General features: G+C 43.7%; 1 protein-coding gene across 1 annotated transcript in view; it reads left to right on the top strand.

The window, feature by feature from the left end:
• The window catches only part of FOXN2 (forkhead box N2), a 29898-nt gene extending 11705 nt beyond the window's left edge, over positions 1-18193 (top strand). Inside the window, exons 3-6 of the mRNA XM_005426215.3 lie at positions 6545-6669; positions 10321-10385; positions 13389-13457; positions 14362-18193. Coding sequence (XP_005426272.1) covers positions 6545-6669; positions 10321-10385; positions 13389-13457; positions 14362-14888 — 786 coding nt within the window. The 3' untranslated portion in view covers positions 14889-18193. The remainder of the gene's footprint in view (positions 1-6544; positions 6670-10320; positions 10386-13388; positions 13458-14361) is intronic.
• Positions 18194-20301: the final 2108 nt, after the last annotated feature.

The raw sequence follows: 20301 nt of genomic DNA, 5'->3' as shown, positions 1-20301 counted from the left end.
GGTGGTTTGGAAATGCTGTTTCTGTGAAATCACAGGATGACAGAAGTCACTGGATTTTGTTTTTATTGTTCACCTAGGTAAACCCAGCTGTAGTGCATCCTTTTAAAATGTGGCACACATACAATTGCAAAGGACTCTTGTTTCCATTTACTTAAAATTTTATTAGCCTGCAATAACCAGCCTGAAATTTCAGATAACTCTCTGAGGATTTCTTCTTGATGAAGCCTCTTAAAGTAGTGCTTTCTCTGTTTTCCAGTGTTGAAATTCTGGGATATGTTCCTCCTTCCCTGCTTTTCCAGCATAGCCATGGCTACAGTTGCACTGGCAAGCAGAAGAGATTATGGGATGCCAACCAGCTTCCCTGCTTGGCTAGCTGGGATGTTGCCCCTCTGGATGCAGATGCAGTCCCCTGCAAGGTGCCCTTGCTTGTGGGCACACTGGATGTGCGTGGTTGAGTGTTCCTCAGTCCAACAGCTTTCTCAGATATTAAATTGACTCTTCCACTTGTGATCTCCTGTTACACTTAGCACAGCTCTAGCTTTCCAATAACTATATTAATTCCTGCCTTTAAAGGACTGTAATGCTTTAACATCTGTCATAAGATAAGATGTGCATCTCTGTGTGGTGCAGACACGCTTTTTAAAGTCAAGGATACTCTTTTCTGTACAAGTTCTTTCTTCTGATTTATATGATTTTACTAGTGACTTTCTTCCTCCCTCTCTCATTCCCCATCTTGTTCCTCAAAGAGCTGGCTGTGACTTAAATAAACTAACAAACCACATACTGAAAGTCAACAAACAAGTCCTGTGCTTGGAGGTCAGACTTAGTGGTGGCAGGCTTGTTATCAGAAATGCTTGCAATGCTTGGAGTGCTTGACAGCTTCTCACTGTAGAGAGGGGTCCTGGAGCTGAGTGGGCATTGGGGAGGACTGCCTTGTACACCACTACTTCTCAATATTCCTGCTTCTGCATTAAATTGTTAGGGTGTTGTTGTCACAAGCAGCAGCTTTGCCCTGAAAAAAATTGACTTTTTATTGCAATGTGGCAAGTCCATTAACTACTCCATTGCTGAATCCTGCTGGGTGTTAGGGTGGGCTCTTAACGTGGCTCAAGGTGCTGTAAATGGGGTAACTGAGATGCTCAAGTGTCCCTGTGTGGAGGACTGGATCTGAGCAGGGACCACACACTGCTTTAGGTGCCAAAAGTGCTGTTAAAGGCCTGGGTGGCTCTGTCCGAGGAGAGTGGCATGAGTTTCAGCAAAAGTTAGGGCAGGAAAGGGAAATCTAAACTGGTATGAGTTCCTTCTGTCTGTGGATCTGCCCTTAAATGCTCTGATGTTTTCCAGCCTCATGGGTTAGGAGTTACCAGTCAAACTTGTTGTCTTGGCATTTGGGTGGCAGGAGCTTGACACTGCCTGGTCCCCTGCTTACCCTGGCATCTCCGTGGGTATTGCTAGGCTCAGAGGGTGGCTTGCTGCTCAATGTGACATCTCTAGTAGGAAGAGCAAAATGCAGAATATCTCCCACTGCTACCAGGAAGGTGATGCTGATGTGCTCTGTCAGTGGTTTCCCAGGGCTCCAGAAACTGCACAGCTCTGTAATTCTAAAGAACAGAAACTGTGCTTACCAAAAAATACCATCCCAAAAAAGCCCCTCCAGAAACTTCGCTGAAGCTTCCTCATTTCCAACAAACAGCAGTTCAGTCTTTACCCTCTGCCCCCCTAGAAAAGGACCAGATGAGGGTACTGCTCCAAATTCTTCCCGCAAAATAACTCTGTGGCATCCAGCAGCATACCTGGATCCCATAGGAGCTGATCTGGCAGGTGATGGAAATGCTGCAGACCCCTTTGGATGAGCTCCTCAGGTGTCACTTCTTGGAGCAAGCAGCAGCTGCTCACAAGCTCATTTTGCTGGTCCTATTGCATGTAACCATGTGCTATCCATGCCTCTGGGTGCTTCCCTGAAAGGGCAAGATAATTTTGCATTTTTTTTCCTTTTTTTTCTTTGTTGATGGCATTTTGTACTTCAAAGAGAGCACGCAATCAGCTTCCTTCTACGCCAAGTGCAGAAAGGTCCATGGCATGTGTTATCAGAGGAGCCGGGTTTATTTGCTAACATCAGGGTATGAAGGGTTTTACAGCCTTTCAAATGAATCTGAGCTCTTGTGTTGGAAGAGTCTAAGATGTCTGACAGTAGGGGATGGATGCTCTGTGCCCCTGCATCCCAGGGCAGGCTCTGCTCTCTGACACCTCCCTGGTTATTGCTGCTGGCTGTCAGCTGTGAAATCATCTCTTTGAGGTCAGGCAGCAAAAGAAGGAAGAGCCCATCCTCATCTTTGCCATAATGCTGATATTTTGTTTTGGATTGGAAGTGCCTGTTGAAGGAAAGCTGATTTTTTCCCCACTTCCCCCCCCCGAGCTGGCACTGCAGGGCAGTTTCAGGACTCTTGCCCTAGACTCATTTTGGCTGGTGCTGAGCTGGGAGAGTTGCTGCAGGAGCATGCTTACTGTGCCCTGATGGCTGTGGGATTGTCCACAAGACCCTGCTGGAGCAGATCTGAGCAGACCACCCAAGGCACAAAGAGGTGACCCCTCAGCACCAGCTCCCTTACTCTGCAGAGCTCTTTCCACCAGACTGTGCCCCACCATGTTGCAGATGCAGCTCTGGCTGGCCATAGCTGTGGCTGATTGTTCTGTGTGTATATTTGCATCAGCCAGCCGAATACCTGCAGGCTGCAGGGCTTCAGAGGTCTAGGACAGCATCCAGCAGAGACTGGGGGAAGACTGTCCTTGCTTGGACCACTGGAAAAAATTACACGTTGTGGTTTTCTTTTAATGAGTGGTGCTGAAGGGAAAGTGCCTTGAGATGCCTCATGAACCAGCATTGCAGTCAACAGGGGGAACTTCTTGTGCCATGAGATCAGGATGAATGGACATCATCACCCTGCCAAAATACCATTGCCTGTTCTGTGTGCACATAGCACACTGCTGCTGTACCCAAGTGGTGTGTCAAGGTTTTACCGCACAAGCTGAAACACCTTTTCTTTTAGAGCTGCAGCAGAGAAGATGTGTGCAGTCAGCCAGGAAGATGAGATTCCCAGTGGGTCTCTGGTAATGGTGGTGATGAACATCAAGGGGGTGATGCTGGGGCAGCAGTCCCAGAGACACCTGCTTGCCTTGCCATGTTCCTGCTGTGGCCCTGGTGCCCCTGAAGGTGTGGAGGTGTGATTGTGAGTCAGTGATGCTCAGAAGATGCAGCTGAAGCTCCTTGCATCTTAAGCACTGTCGTGCTGCCTTGGGCTTGGGGAGAGAGGCGCCTACGCTGTGACGTTGCTTTTTTTGAGAGAGCAGCATCTGATCTACTGCACAGGAAGACCTCAAGTGAAAAGGGGTTTGGGGCTGAAAGCCATGGAGAGTCTCCCTGCTCTTTGTTTAGACTTGTTTTTATGATTATGGCATTGGGAGTTACTAATTAATTGATGCTGAGGAGAAAAGGTGCGAGGAGGCAGGACCAGCATCCACATCAAACATTAATTTGGCAGGCCCCTGCTTGCATGGATGTGGCTCTGTCACTGTTTTCTCTAGAGGCGGCGGGTTACAGGGCTTGAATATCTTCAACAAACATCCTTTTCTTGGTAAATATCTGTTTTAGGTATTTGTGGTAGGTTATTCTTTTTGTCAAGAGATGGTGATAAACAACCTGTAGCTTTTCAAGTATTTGGGCAAAGAGCAGGGCAGGTCCCATCCATAAGCCCTGGGAGACAGGAGAGAGATGCTTTTTCTGTGGTTAACCTTCTGGTGGATGTATTTTATACCTCCTTGCACACAGACAGTATTTTCCAGTGGTTCACCTTGCTCAGATGGATGCAGCTGGTGACCCCTGTCCATCCCTGATGGAGCCAGGACTGCTCCCAGGTGTGAAGCTGATGGAGAGCTCTCTGCAGCATGGGGACATGGGCCTGCAGGGAGCCTGAACCACCAGCACCAGTAGAGCTCTGCTTTGGTTGCTCCTCAGACTGGTGGGGTGGTGGTAAAGGATAAGGGTGGATCATGGGAGGCATTTTGTCTCCAGCCCACATTTCTGTAATCCAGCCCTGAAATGCTGGAGGCTGGAAACTTACTGTCTTTACAAAATAGCTCCAATACTTTAAAATGCAGGAATTCTTTTCTTTCCTTTATTTTTGCCTAGATAAACTCCTGCAAGTCAAATTAGAAACATTAGAAGGATGCAGAAGAGGTGATAGACCAAAAACTAATCTCAGAACTATATGATTGACGCTGTTTTGAGTTGCAGAGTAAGAAGAGCCTGGTGGCCTCTTTTCACTGACTCTGGACAGATTTTTCTCTAGATCTTAAGTACAAGTTACACCTACATTTCATTCCAACACTTGCCTCACTGTTGAAGTGAAATACTAACCTCCAGAGGCAGTTTAGCATTTTAGAGTGTCCTGAATTAGTCCTTGCTGGGAGAAATGGCACAGTCTGTTCTGGCTTGTGTTAAAGCTGCATATTGGTTCTGTGGCATTTCCAGCTCCAGCTGTGGCAGGCTGTCCCCTGACTCGTGACACTTCATTTCAGACCTGGGCTGGACTTTTCTGCCCCTGTCTTTGCTAAGCAGAGGGTGCAAGCAAAGCACAGGAGCAGCTCCATCATCTCTTCAGCTCAATGTCTACTTTTAGCATCTCCAAAGGTGGGTGGAAGTGTGGTTTCACATTACACGTGACCCAAAGAAGGAGTCACCCTGTTTACTGCCTGTTGCATTGCATCTGTCAGTATCTGGATGGCTTCAGGGTGTGCCCAGGTTCAGCTTGCTGTTGCAATACCCACCCAAAATCCTTGTGTTATGTTGTCAGGGCAGCAAGCTGGAGGAGTACCTTGCTGGGAAGATCAAAGAGGGAAACTAACCCCCAGCAGCTGAACTGAATGAGGCATGAAGCAAAAGTGCTCACTTAAAGTAGCAGATAAGGTAGCAGATAAGCAGTGTAGAGAAATGGATTGCTGCTCAGGGGACTTTCTGCTGCTCCCTGGGGGCAACAGCTCCAAACTGGGAAAGGGAGGTGGGGGGGAAAAGCCAGTTGGGGATGGTTGGGGTATGGGGAAAGGGGTCTGGGAGAAATAAAGGATCAGGGTGTAAGTCTGTCAGTGAGATGATGGATAGAGCCAGCTGGGAGGATGCCTCCTGTTAGTGTCTAGGTGGTTAAATCATCCTGCCAGGCACCATGGCTGTTTATTAATTATAAGTAAGCTCATTGATAAGTGTCTTACAGGCTGTGGTCAGCTTTAGCATGATGAGGTAAGTATATGGAAGATTCAGTTAAAAAAAAAATAACTTGTAGAGATGCAGCAGCTCAGAGATCTTTGTTAAAGGCAGTGGCTTTAGCTGCAATTGCAGCTGCATCTCTTTCTTAGCTGGGGCTCTCCCTGGCTTGATTTTTCTCTCTTGATAGCAAGGTATTTCCTCCTCTCAGAAAACCCCTATAACTTAAATAGAACCACAGACTTACATGCTTTGTAAGTCCTTTTTAGTCTGGGGTAAATCACGGGGCATCCATCCGTAAATTGGAATTATTGCCCCCCATGAGTCTGGCAGGAGGAGGCCAGCTGGCCACTGTGGGGTCACAGGAGCTTCTCCATGAAGTTTGGGTTTCTGCTCTGATATTTAGCCCCCAAAAATCCTTTAGAAGGATCTTACTGTTCAAGTGTACAGTTGCCCCATCCTTCAGCCATGGACATTTCCATTTCTGTAGCGCCTGTTTTCCCCCAAAAATCTGGTGCTGCTACGTGCAGAGCTTTTAGCTGATCTGTCAGGTCAGTGATTATAGAATTTCTATTATAGAATAGAACTGTTTAATTAAGTTGCAAGAAGTAGCAGACTCAAAAAAATAGGTTCTTTATTTAGTTAATTCGTGAAGAAAGCTTTGAGACAAGCAAGAGGTGCTTTTTTATCTTCCTTAAATTTCAATATACCAAATTTAATATCAAGAACAACTAGCACAGGGGTGGTTACATTGTGCAACAAAAATACATTCATTAGGTTTTCAGATTCTGAGAAAGTGGGAATAATGCATTTTGTAGCTGGACATTGAGCAAGATCCTTTTCCAAGGTGGTGTAAAGTTTAATGTATGTGTCTATATCTAAACCAAGGGGAAGGTGCTTTGGTTTCTTACCTAGAAACCTGTTAAAGGAAAGTTTACTGATGCCTGGACAGGTCCCCAAACTCACAGCTGTGTTTATTAAGTGTTAAAATAAAGTTTACAGCATTTAGGGGACAAATGGGAATGGGACTTCAGAGAAGGGGTTTTGGAGATGCTATCATGACCTGCAAGATGGATGTTTCCATAGTGTGTAATGAGGGTCTCAGGGCCATTTTCTCAATTTTGGGACCATCCAGGATGGAACTGCCTGTGGATGATGTGTGTCAGCAGTGCAGTGGTGTGTGCCTACATGCAGTCATTGCACTGTGCTGCAGCTTGGGGATATTAAATCAGAAAGGATTGTACCAGCCTGGTCCTGGATTTTCTAATTTGCTGTGTTTCTTCATTGCAGGTGAATGGAAAAGGGTCCTTGTGGTGCGTTGACCCAAAATACAAACCTAATCTTGTCCAAGCACTGAAAAAACAGCCTTTTTCCTCAGCACTTGCATTTTATACTCCACCAGCGTCGCCACCCAGGTAGGTGGAGTTCTCATCCAAGCAGGACACGCTGCTCCAGGTGGCACAGGGTGTTGAAGTGCTGTTATCTGCTGCCACCCAAGAGCAGAGTTTGAGTGGCCTTAGGTGGGACCAGCTGGGTGAGGTGGGGAGATGCAGTGAGCTCAGGATTCCCAGACAGCACATCTGGGGTGTGTTCAAGTCTCTTATTAACTGTGGGAGAGTTTAAAAGAAGAAAGTCAGGAGTGTGCTGGCTGCTTTCTGGAGAGCCCCAATTTCTGCAAAGAGGGCGGGCAGTCCTGGGAACTGGAGCAAAATCCTTTTTCAAGCACAGTCCTTCAGGACTCCTGTTATGGAGGAGGTGGGTCTTCTCCTGTAAGTCCCTTGTCTGGATATAAAACGTATCTATTCAGTGCTTTTGTCGAAAACAATTAACTTTTCCACAGTCTGAAGGGCTGAGATGCTGCCCTGAGAGGGTTGTTTTTCTCTGAGGCTGTTTGAAAGCATTTTGCAGCAGGGATGGAAAAGACAGCCTTTGCCATAAATGTGATGTGAGGTGGGGCATGCAAGACTTCTGAAATCAGGACTTCCTTACCAGCACAGCTGAAGATTAGGCACTAGATTTTGGAGAATTTGAAGTCAAACTCATGTAGAGTTTGACTCAGAATTCCTGAGCAGAGGAAGAGGAGCAGCAGCTGGGTCAGCCTGTGGAGGCAGGAGGACAGAACACAGCGCAGCACGTTGGGTGAGCTCGGTTCTGAGGAAGGCATGTGGCTGGTTTGTCAAGTCCAGGAAAGAATTTGGGTGAGATAAGAGGTCATTAAGGTGTTTGTACATTGCCCTATGCCTTAACCTTACTGCAGGGAGTTTCCTTAACAAGCAGGAGGAGCTGGGATTCCTGGAGCAGGATTGCACTGAGCAGACATTTCTCAGGGTCCAACAGGACGCTGACCCTGGGAGCTGGCACCCCTGTGCAAGCCTTAGGGGCTTGAGATTTCTCTGTGGCATGGGCTTGTCCAGTGGGGTTTGTAACCCACAAGATAGAACCAGTTGTCTCTGGTCTCTCTCAACCCAGGGCCGTCCTGGGCTGGAACAAGCCAGGCAGAAGTGTCCTGTTTTTCAGCTTTCTCTTGGAATTGGGAGCACTACTAAAATAACCCTGAAACATTGAAGTATTAAGAAATAGATTAGAAACAATGAGATGACTGGTGGTACTGCTTGGGGTTTATGGGAATAAAGATTATTGAAATGTCTGTAATTGGGCTCTAGAGGATAATGCTTTTACAGGCTGTAATGTCTCTGTGTAAGGGTATGGACCTCTGGTTTTGGGTACAACTCAAGTGGAGGTTTGGTCCTTGAAAGCTTTAATGCTCTGTGTTAGTACAGCCAGACTTTAAAATGTAAAGAATAATACAGATGGGAAGTTGTCTGTCCTGCCAGAGGTGCAGAGGACTGACAGACTCAGCCTATGGCAGGGTGTTCAGAGCCTTGACCAGTTAAGCTTTTAAAATCTCCAGGGTCTCCAAGATCAATGCAGCTAAAGTTGTGTTAAGTGTGGTTTACTTAGCTTGGATAAATGCAACATACCAAAATTAGGTGTGAGGAAGGAGACATTTCATCTGCATGCTCAAGTACTTGGAAGAGCAGGACTTTATTTTGAAGCTGTTGTTTTTGGTAACTTTTTTTTCCCCTTACTGAAGGACTAGTCACACTTGCCAACAATTACAAGGAAATCCTGGATCTAATGAAGCCACATGGCAAAATTCCCACTGACTTCAACACGAGAAGAGTTTTGCAGTGCTTGTATTTATGAGTACAAGAAAATAAGAAACAACATATTAAGATACCAAACTGCTCCCTAATGAAAGCTGGTTTATTTTCCTTCAGTAATAAAAAACATTTATGTGACTTTCCATCACACCCAGAAAAACAGATTTATTTTTTTCCCCTTCCGTGCTCAGATTTGATTTAAATTTTGGCCTAATTTTGGGGAAGGGCCCCCAAGGATCTGATTTGTTGTAGAGAGGGAGGAAAGTTCAGCTGGAGAGAGGCTGAAATACTGTCCAAATTTATCTTCAGAGTGATCCTAAAATTCAGCTGTGGCAGTCTCTGAATTTTCCAGTGGGAAGACTAGTGTACATGATTATTTTACAGTGTGTTTGTGGGGAGTCTGCCTATCATTCAGCACGATTTTAAAATAAAATTTACGCTGCTGCTTTGAGCAGAAGCTTTCCAAAACTGTAATCTGTGTCTAGTGACACTGAAATTTGTATTATGATAGATGATTGGCATGCCTGATGCATTTTATTTCTGCACAGCTTGCTCAACAAGTCCTTGTGAAGCCCATGGCTGCATTCTGGTTCTAGTGCTACACAAGTGACAGCCCTGGGGACAGCCACAGTCCTCATCTTGCTCATACCTTATGCATGGCTTGTCTTAATCAATACCAGGCATTCATTTACTTTGGGGGAGCACTATGTGGACATGATTTTTGAAGGGTCTGAGCTTAGACAAAAGGATGATGATGTTTAGCATCTCTTTGTACAGTGGGTCTGAGGGCTGCAAAGCCAGCCATTTTGAGTTAGACCATTGCTTTCATTTATTTTAAATTTTCCCCCCCCCCCCACCCATTTTTGGATCTGTTCCCTTTGCACTCTGTGGCTGCTACAAGAAAAGATACCAGACAGTGAACCCTATTTTTGCACATTTTTCCCATTCAGCTGAGGTTTCTCTTGCATGTTGGGCTTGAAAATTCTGTCATCACCCTTCAGATTGTTCTAGCAGCACTATAAAAGATGCACATTGCTACATTTCATGCAATTTTAATAGTGTGTACTATTTTTGTTGTAGTTACTTGTAACTGCTCACTTATATATTTATAATTAACTGAATAATTAGGGCGGGGTGTGTAGCAGAAAAGAAACATGTGAAAGCTTTAACTTGCCCTTTATTTTGTGAGGGATTTAAGGGTACCTTGGGGCAAAGTTAGTCTGATTATGAAAAACTACCCTGGATAGCATCAACTTTAAAATCAGCAGTTGTCTTGACTTGGTTTAGGTTTTTTTTTTGGTTTTTTTGGGGTTTTTTTTGTGGTTTTGGTTGTTGTTTTTTTGGTTTGGTGGGTTTTTTTTGTTTTTTTGGTTTTTTTTGTTTTGTTTGATTTTTTTTTTGTTTTAATTTTTGGGTTTTTTTGCTCTTCCATTGGTCTTTGCCTACTACTTTTTGTTGTTGTTTATTACCCATCACTGTTTGGAAAAGCAAATGATCACAACTGGTCTTTACCTGTCCTCTGAGCATCCCTGTATGAGCTAATGTTTTGTTCACATGTAGGCTTTATGTACTAAAAAATACATATCTTTGTTTAAAATCCAGCCTTTAGGCAGGTATAGAAAATCTGTAGAAGTCAGTGACTGTTGCCAAAAATGTTTTTGCTTAGTGTGTGTATTTGGAGGTGTTTTCCACGTGCTGGTGATGGCTTAAATAGTGCTACACAAACTATGAACCAGTGCTGAGCCATCTACTGAGGGCAGCAGAAATGGCTTGCCTTCCTGTGGTGAATAGGGTTTGTTTTGTTTTTAGCCTTCTATCATCATAATATTGCATCTGCTGTACTTCGCACAAATCATTTGCCTGATCAGGGCTTGGCTTTGAGCTGTTGAATTCCTTTTTCAGTAGGTCATCGTCCCCTCACTACCTGACTTCAGTCCTTCAGCAGAACCACGGCCGAGCTCTCAAAGGTAAACTTGGAATTTTCCTTTCACCTTCCTCCCCTGGTTTTGGTCGTAATCATGGACTGCAGCCCAGCTGATGTTGTCTTTGTCCCTGCTCTGAAGGGTTTGCTAGATGAAAAAGAACCCAGATGTAGTACAATGTGTGTGTGTTATATTAGCTACTCGTGTGTTAATTTTAAATCCATGAGGTGAAGTTCAAGGTGTAATTGGGGCCGTCTTGTTCTGACAGCAAAATATTCAGCACATGCATCACTCCCAGGTATGACCTACTTAATGAATAGTTCAGCAGAAAACTAATCTGAAAGCTGCACATCTCTTTATCAGTTTTATTGGCCAAGAACTGAGATCCAAAGGTGGCAAATGTTAGTGTATAAAACTTGTGGTACCAAGAGGGAGCTAGAAAGTGTGCTGGGGCTTGCAGCATTTCTTTAGGAGAAGCCAGTTGGGCACAGCTCTTGCACCTCGCTAATAAAGCTTAATTAGGCTTGTCCTAGACAAATATAATAATAATAATTTTGGGGTTTAGGTGCTGAAAAGTGAACAGTACTCATTTTTTAAAGGGTTGAGTCTAACAAAATGTGTTGCAGAGGGGTGTTGTTACAGCTCTTCCAGCAGGATAGTAAAAGGCACTGCCCAGGTGGGACCTGAGCAGTGCCTTTCACTATTCTGCTGGCTCAGTAGGCTTAGAGGTGAGAAGGTTGCTTTTAGTTTTTGGCCACAAACCAGGAGCTTTGGTTAGGCAGCAAAGCCAAGGCGTTTTGGAGACCAAGCAGCTGCCTGGCCCCCACAGGTGATGATGGCCATGCACCCCAGAGGTGGCATCTGGGTGCCAAGGAAACATCCATTTGGCTGGCTGGCTGCTGCAGGGCTGCTGGATCTGGGGTTCTCAGGGCTTGTTGGAGAACACAGGAAATCCCTCTCCTCCTAAGGATTTTGCTGATGTGTCCTGTGACAGGTTTGGAGATTGCCAGTCTGATGTTGCCTCACCCATTTAGCTACACCAGAGGTGCCAAAATAATGACAGGTATCTGGTATCATTTAGTTTCTGCTTGTGGAGGAGCATGTTCAGCATTTCTCTGGCATTAGAGACAAGCCATTCCTGTTCCTGGGGTCCCACAGGGCAGCCCTTGTGCAGAGGAACAGAATTCCTTGTGTCATAAGGTGCTTCCTCAGCCGTTCTGCTGGAGAAGTCTAAATTTAGGAAATACTGCACTGTTGAGAAGAGCAATCACAAATGAAGCCAAAGCACATTGTCAGTGACACAGAGCATTGCTAAGAAGCCACTGCAGAAGTGCCTCTCCTCATTCTTTGGGAGTGTTAAGGTGCAGAAATACTCTTTGTAGGTAGTAATCCTGCATCGCATTAATGCTTCTGGTTGCTTGTCATTTTAATAAGGTGGTGCTTATATACCAACATCACATGATAAAATATCTGGCATAGCAAGTGAGGAATGGGAATATTTCACTTCCTGATTACACTAGTGGAGCAAAGTAATTCTTAATGCTTTATTGTTCTGCTTCTTTTTGTTACTTGAGTGCATATAACCTATGAATTCAGGGGCTCTGTTTCTGCCAAAGAAAGCCAAAGCAGAAGGAAAAAAAAAAAGTCATATGAGTACAATGGGGTAGAGCCTAAAGTCTGCTGGGTTTAAAATGAAAGGCACGGAAAACAAGGGGGGGAAATGTGTATGTTTTATAACCTGTATTGGGAACAGCAGCTCAGTCCCCCTTACCATCTTAGTACAACATTCCCAAGGTGTCATGTTCTTCAGATTTCTCCTTGACCGGGGATGAAGTTAGGGAGAATTATCAAGATAAGGAAGCTACGCTGACAAACTCTGCAATCCCCCTCCCAGTACTACCCTCCCCTTAAATTCAGTAATACAGTTAATGCCTGTAATGTGGGGAAGAAAGCAAATGCTATCAGAAATGACACTGCTGATGTTGTGCTTTAACAGTTCCCCCCACAGTTCCAGTTCAGCAGAACTGAGAGCCTGTTCTGCTTGCTGCTGGTCCCCTCCAGCCCTGTTCTCCACTCGCTGCTCATGCATATGTACATACCTACCTACACCTCAGATGTGATCTTCTGCTCTCAGACACCCAGGCTCTTGTGAGAGCTCACTGTCTGTGTGCTTCTGTTTTGCCTGGTTAGCCCCCAAACCTGTTTCTGTTCTGTACAAGGAGTATTCATCCTCCATTGCAGAAGTGAGCCAAAGAATGGATTGGATTTCCTCTTCTTTAAAGGGCACGAGCGTGTCCTGAAATGAGTGGGAAAGGCGTGCTTGTTTCTTTTCCCTTTCACCTTGTTCTGGTTAGAAATGTCACTCTCTGCCCTGTTATCCTCAAGGTGCCTTTCAGAAATGTAAGCAATCTACTCTGCAAGGGATGGCATTTTGCAGCAGTACTTCTCACTGCAGCTGACAGTGCCACAATTTACCTCAACCTTTCCTATGTGCCTATTTATTATTTAGATCTCCCTGCTCTCTAGATTGAGCAGTTCAGTGCCCTTTTCCCCCTTGTAGTCTCAATTTCTTCCGTTTGACTTATTAGTGTGGAAAATTCTGCTGGAGGAGGGAGGTGTGCTGAATTAGTGCTGCATTAATGGGCCCTGCACATGCACACAGCCAGGCTATGGAGCTGCTGAGGTGCTTTGCTGTGCCATGGGTCTAATCTTTCTCTCCCAACTGGTACAAACAAAAGGCACTTGTTAAGTATAGCAACAGCATTGTCACATGAAAGTCTAATTGTGTCACTGATTCTTGGCTTCAGCAAGTGCAACATGAGAGCTCGGCCTTTGAATGTCATAGTTAAGGTATGAGGCTGATCTGGAACAGTATTGAGCTGTACAAGGGTCATGCTTTGTCTGAGTTTGTACATTCCCCCCACCCTTGCTCTTTGGTATAGGCCAGTACAGGCAAATATATATATATTTGTATTCTTTGTATATTTTAGAGGCCTCATCTTGTTGGGCTTACCTGAGTTCTAACATTTTGCTGCTTCTGCTTCACAGAATCTGATATTGATGCTGCTACTGCAATGATGCTGTTAAATACTTCCATTCAGCAAGGGATGCTGGACTGTAAGCATTTTACTCTTGTTTTTCTTCTCTGCTCACTAACTAAATACTTTCTCTATAAAATTTCAGGAAACAAGTATGGTCTAGTTTCCAAACAGTTAGAGTAGTCAAGAAGCAATTCTGGTGTAATTACTCTTTCAGCTAGCATTGCAAGAGTTTTATTAGAACCAACCTTTTTTTTCTTTTCCCCATTAATTCTGATTTTTTTCCTGCAAGGTTCTATCCCTGCCCTCTCTGTGCTAGATAGTAAGAAGAGTTTTTTGGCTACTTTGATGCCTTGTGAAGGCTGACCTAGAACAGAGACTAGATGGATTTAAAGAATAAAGTAGGTATTTATTAGAAGACCTCAATAGATATACCTCAAGAGTCCAGCCAAGGCTACACCCCAGATGAACCAAAATGGTCACAAAATGGATGACCAGTCATGGGGTTTCTCACTTTTATAAGTTTTGGTCCATTAGCATTTTGGAGTTAATTGCCCAATTACAGCTTCAGCTTATGAAGTCACATCCTTCTTGTTTTCTGTCTTTGGTCCACTGTTGTTTATGCTCTTGGGCCTGAGATCTGGGTCATTTGTCCTTGGTCCCCAGCTAGAGAAGGAATTGTTTTGTCTAAATACTTTGTGAAGAAAGCTTACTAACCCTGAATATGAGGCTCAGAACTACACACCAAAGCAGCGCAGAATCTGAAAAATATAAAAGCTAAGACCAGAGGCATCATTTCCCCCTCTGCTCCTCTAGCTCTCAGCTGAGATCAGGGGGTGACTGTTGTCCTCTGTGGGTGACAGTAAACAAGCACGTTGTGACTTTTAAGTGCTGGAATTCAGTTTCCCTTGCAGCCAGTCAGGCACAGCGTGCTGGTGATCTCACTGGGGCATTTGCCTACTGACACATCTCGTTTCTCACAGGTGAGAAACCTCAGCCTCTGAAGACACCCAAGAAGAGGAGCTACGGCAGCGCCTTCGACCCCCCCAGCTCCATCAACCTGCCCGAGAGCGATTCCGCGGCCGCCAACATCGACCCGAGCGAGGACCACAACTACAGCGCCAGCTCCGTGGGCTCCATGGGCTCCCAGCGCTGCGCCTCCCGCTCCAGCGTGTCCTCCCTGTCCTCCCTGGATGAGGTGTACGAGTTCATCTCCAAGGCCAGCCACGAGGGCAGCGACGGCAGCGAGGGCTTCCACAGCGAGGTGGACACGGACGGCGACTACGAGGATGATCCCCTCGGGGACAGTGGCTATGCATCCCAGCCTTGTGGAGATGGCTCCAAGGAGAGCCAGCCCAGCCAGAAAGTACTCGAGGAGCTGTGTCAGGAGATCGACGAGGAGCTGAAGGAAGCAGCGGGGTCTCTGCTCCACCTTGCTGGCATCCAAACATGCTTGAGTTCTTTAATAAGTACTGCAAAGACCCACTGTCACAAGCAGAGGAAAAAATAATATGTTTGTCAGTGTTGAATATATACATATATTTTTTTTAATTGTGGCAATACTCTTCTACTTTTGCCCTTCACAAGGGAGATCAAAGCCATAAGAGGACTCACTGCTTTGTTTTTTTTTAATTTTCGGCGCAAACTATAATTTAGCCATTTATTTTTAAATCACCACCTAAAAGGAAAATATTTAATCTTCTCAAATTAGAAGATATGCATGACTTGTGAAAACCCAAAAGCATACTTCTTAATGATCACTTCTTAATTTTTTTTCTTTTCAATAGTTGACCTTTTTTTTCAGATATGTGTTTGTTCAGATGCACACCGTGGATCATATTTACATCTCTGCTGGCCCCATCTGCAGAGGTGAATTTTGTTCTGTCTAAGGGCTCTGACTTCCATGTAAAGGATTCAAATTCATTTTGCAATAAGAGAATCTCTTTATAGTTCCTAGACATCCTTCAGCCAAAAATGTTTTTTTTTTTGTGGTATGTTGAACTTTATCCCTATTTTTCTTTTAAAATCAGTGGTGATTACTTACATCTTCCTGTAGATTATGCCTTTTTTTTTTTTTATTTTCTGTTCAAAAATGGGTAAGCAGTTCTGTTGGAGTGGGTTTTAACAGTACTGTACATACAAGGATGCCTTAAGTATGTTGCAGAATTGTATACAGCTATCCAAGGTCATCTTTCCTGTTGCTGAAAGGTAGCATGATGTGCCATAAACGTTCTCACCAACATGAAGCTACTGCTTCCACCAGGTGTTGGGCAAACTGGGTGAAAATTAGGAGCAGAGCCACTTAGGAAGCCAATGTCCACTGTTGAAAACAGTGCTGGATTCAGCCAAAAGTTAACCTTTCCCTAAGGGAGTATTTTCCTGGCTATTTGAATGCCTTTCTTAGACTAGTGTGGGTTTTTTGCCCCTTTTTTCTTTCTTTTTTTTCCTTATTTGTCAGTCTCTTCACAAATCCTGTTCTGAACTGTCTGCTTCCAATGCAAACACAGCCATGCTGCTGAAGGTCTGTTGCTCTGAGGGCCCATTCCAGTGCCTCTTGAAGACAACGGTGGTGCTCCTGCTGACTCAATGGCTGTTGGATCAAGCCTGAAATATTTGAGGTTCTTGGTGTTTTGGAATTTAAAGCACAAACACTAGGAGAGAAAAAAAATGTTTTTGCGGGTTTTTTTTTGTTTGTTTGTTTGGTTGGGGTTTTTTCTTTTTCCAATTCAGTTTTAAGAATGATTTGTTTTATTTCTTGAAAGGGAAGGAAAATACTCTGCTTCGTTCCTGTTAGCCTACACCTGTAACAGGGCAATGTGTGTGCAGACATGTGTGTGTTCTGGCTATCACAAGCGCTGCATTAGCCAATTAGATCTGGTATTGGATGTAATACTGATGGGTAGTAGGGGTAAAACTCGCCATTTAAAGGAAAATTAAGTACCAACAGCAGTGGTTCTTAGGATTTCAGGAGCTGAAGATGTGAATGCTTGGTGGAACTGCTTCTTCTTGCTCATGGGTTGCTTTTGAACTTTCATGGAAAACTGCGAAGGGCAGAGCTTGTGTCAGTGTGAAAAGGAGGGTTGAGATACACAGAAATACTGTGAGAAGCCTGAGGCTTTGCTCGGGGCCATGATTTCAGTGTCAGACTCTTGAAGAGTTGCTTTGCTCCCTGGCTCCTGCTGATGTGGTTGCAGCTTTCTATGGCTTCCAGTGAAAGCTGGACCAAGGTCCAGGTATTCTGGGAGCTGTGTTCATAGTCAGCTCCATGGTTTGATTTGGTTCTGAATTATTTTTTGCCTCAGATAAACTTGGAGGATGTTAGTACTTATTGGGAGTGTGGCTGTGCTGCTGTTAACCCTGAAGTTGGTGACAATGACTTCAGCATATCTGAAGGATTGGGATGCTAGATTTAATCACCATATGCAATGACCAGTGAGAGCCAGTTCCTGATCAGCAGTTAGCAGCAGAAGCTGCATCCCATCCATCCTTAGAGCTGGGAGAACTGGAATGGTGGAAGGGGGGAGCAGTGGCAGCCTTTCCCTGGGACACAGAGCTGTGCAGCAGGGCTGTGCTCTTCCTGCCCTTCCTGCTTTGCTGTCTTCCATCTCTGCTTCCAAAGGGGAAGGCAGATGAGCTGTGCTCCTGCCCTGTCCCACACCTTGTCCCAGGCCTCTGCCCCTGTGTTTGGCAGCTCAGTTGTGGAACACCTCCCTTGGCAGTGGGAGAAGAGCTGCCCTTCCTTTCTCTTACATATCTGTTGGGTTCGGGTTTGTTTGCCACCTCAGTTAAAGACCCTGGTGTATATAGTATAAATGGAGTATAATTAAAAGTTATTTTGATTGTTGGGCTTTGGGTTTTTTTAGTGACATATGTAAAATGTTGATGCCAATGGTTGACTTGGATACATTTTGGCAAGAAAAGTATTAATGCACCACATTCAGTTCTCTAAATGCAGTGAAGAAGTGTATGAGACCTGTGTTTATGGGAGGTTGCTCTGTTCAGGGTAAATCTGATGTGATTACTGTACAGACCTATACTGGCTTTTCAGATTCCAGTCCTAAATTACTGATCTGCAGAAGTCACATCAAACATTTTTAAATACAACTGCAAAATGGAAGTTGTGTGGTTTGCAACTTTTTAACAACCTGAAAAGTACAAGCTTTAATTAAAGGCAAAGTATACTCATACACGTGAATAATGGTGTGGTCAAAATATTTATTGAAAAGAAAAGGTAAAATATTTTAAATGTTGCACCTGCTATTTTATCTTAAAGCACATTCTTCACACCTAACTGCCAGTGCCATTATCAAGTCAGTTTTATAAATGTACATTTCTTCAAACTAAAAAGTGCATAATTAAAAGTATTATGTTACTGCCATATAGTGATATAAAACATTTTATAATTGCCAATTCATTGTAACTATTATTTATTTAAAAGTGAATTGTAAGAATGCTTTCTGATCAAACGAACCAGAGTTGTTTTAAAACCATTCCCGTTAGCTTGTTTCTAATGTAGCATAAGCAGTGTCCTTGGGTTTGTTTAGAATAATTTTGCCAGTAGGTGACCAATTCTAACCCTTTTTCCTCTGGTTTAGTCCTTTACCCGTTTTAAAGACGATTTACAAAAGTTTAGTTTTTGTATGCTAATCTCTGTTAATTAAAATGTTTATAAATTTTATTTTTACCAAAGAGATGCAATTCATTATGACAAAATATTGCAGAATAAACTTTGTTTTATAACATTTGTGACTTTTCTGCCCACATTTTTCATTCAGATGATCAAAGGGGCTTTTCTAAAATAAACAGCATTGCAAACAGAAAGGCTGTGTTCTCTCTTTGTCTGCAGACCCTGCCTCTGGTCTCAGATGGTGCTGAACATTCCACCTTCCCATTTAAACTTCTTCCACGAGACTGGACTAGTGTAAAAAGCCCAGTATGTGATTCGTTGTGGGTTGGTTAAGATGTTTGCATGTGTCTGGAAGTCATCTGTGAAATACCTATCAGTCCATAGCAGGATTTGCTTACAGCCACATTCATCCATAGCTGGCCCCTCATGTTTGAAGAGCATCTAATTAAGGTTTCACCCTTTAACCTGGAACCTAAGGAATGTTTTGACATCTTGGAAATTGCTGAAAACACTGCTGCCTAACTTCTGCCTTCCTGTGCAAAGCACTTGATTAAGCAGAAATAGCTTGAATCTTTTCTGATGAAATATCTGTGATTATTTGCTGTTCTGTGCCTGTACTGCTGTGGCCAAGTTGCTTGGATGACACTCAAAGATCAACAGCCTAGTACAGGACAGGTAGTTTAAAAAATGAGTCCCTGGATAAAGCAGCATAGGTCGTGCTTGTTTATTTTTTTTTCGGTGTTTACTTTCTCTAGATAATGATTTATGATGTCTGTTGGTTCTTTATACAGAAGGCCTTATGGAAAGCACACAGGTGGGAAGAACTGCTCTTACTAGCAGCATAAATATTCCCCATCCCATTTTATACCTCAGCTTGCTGCTCCTGGGCCAGCTTTTCTCCCAAATGCACACACATGGTGTGTGACCTTCCAGTGCTCGAGAGGAAGGTTTCCACCAGAGGAGGAAAACAAGATGTGACATGATGTTTATCTCTGTTAAAAGCATACATCGGTCCATCTCTTGTATTTTTATTTGTTTAACCCACGGGTATCTCTGAGTTAAGCTTGCTCTCTAGGATCTGATGACAATACAACCTTCTCAGAACTTCAGGTGATAACAGAGACTTGTTTTATTGCTGTATATAACAAAATTTAAATCACACATTACAGAATATGTGTGCACTATTAATATATTTGATTCAGTGTTCATTTTAATAGACTAATAAGAGAACAACTGCACTAATTAGTTTGGACAAAATCACGGCCATGTATCATATGTTAATGATACCTTTCTAATTGTTATTTCACTTTATTATTCTGAGAACCTTGAGCTTGTTGTTAAATTTCCCAGGAGTGCTTTCCTCTGTTATGACTTTGCTGGAAATTATCCTCTGTATGGAGCCACAGCTCTCAAAATAAAGCATTAACTGCAGCAATTATGCACTTACACCAGCTGTATTTTAAGGACAGTTGTTGAAGAAATACCTAATAGATTAGATATATTTGGAAAAAAATGGTTGTCTAAATTTGACACAGACTATGGTTATTCTTTCACATCTGTTGAGGTTACAGGTAGCTGTAAATACTCTTATTTTGAGTAGTCTGAGTGAATACATGTAGCTTAGAGTTAATTACATAGTAGTCCAGCAGTGCTGTTACTGTGAACTTTCCCAGCATATTTTGCCATAAAAACCTTCCCTGTTTTTACCCATGAGGGTGGTTCTCACATCTGGGAAGGTGGAGCAATATCACCTCTGCTTGAATTTTCAGTCTTCAGATGGGTTGGGAATTTTTTTCTCCCCTTTCCTCCAGAAGGCTCCCCCGAAAGCTGCCTGCTCTTACTGTTGTAAACTCCTTAGAGCTGACATAAAATCACAACCTAACCTCTGCCAGGGTTCGTTTAAACAGCTCTTCGTTAAACAGCAGCCTGTTTATTTTCCTATTGCATCAGTACAAAGCAATCATTTCTCTCCTTAGACTCTTGACTTGTTAAACAAACCAGAATTATTTGTTTTCCCTTTGGAAGACATGATCTTCATTCCTCTTAACCACTTTTCTGTACCTCAGCTCCAGACTGAAGTCAGCCTGCTGGCACGTGCATGAGGAGAAGAGTGAAAACCACTCTTCTGGAGTGCTTTTTTCTGAGACCTGGCCTGAATATTTCCCTGCTTTTGCAGCACTCTTGCCTGCATGGCCTTCACCTGCTCACATGCAGTTGACTAATCCTATTATCAGCTAGTATGTCCCTATCTTTGTTCTCCTCCATCACTGCCAAATGGTGAGGCCACAGTCAGCAG

Source organism: Geospiza fortis, unplaced genomic scaffold, assembly GCF_000277835.1.
Source record: "Geospiza fortis unplaced genomic scaffold, GeoFor_1.0 scaffold271, whole genome shotgun sequence".
Lineage (NCBI taxonomy): Eukaryota > Metazoa > Chordata > Aves > Passeriformes > Thraupidae > Geospiza > Geospiza fortis.
This window is presented reverse-complemented; position numbering and strand designations above follow the sequence as displayed.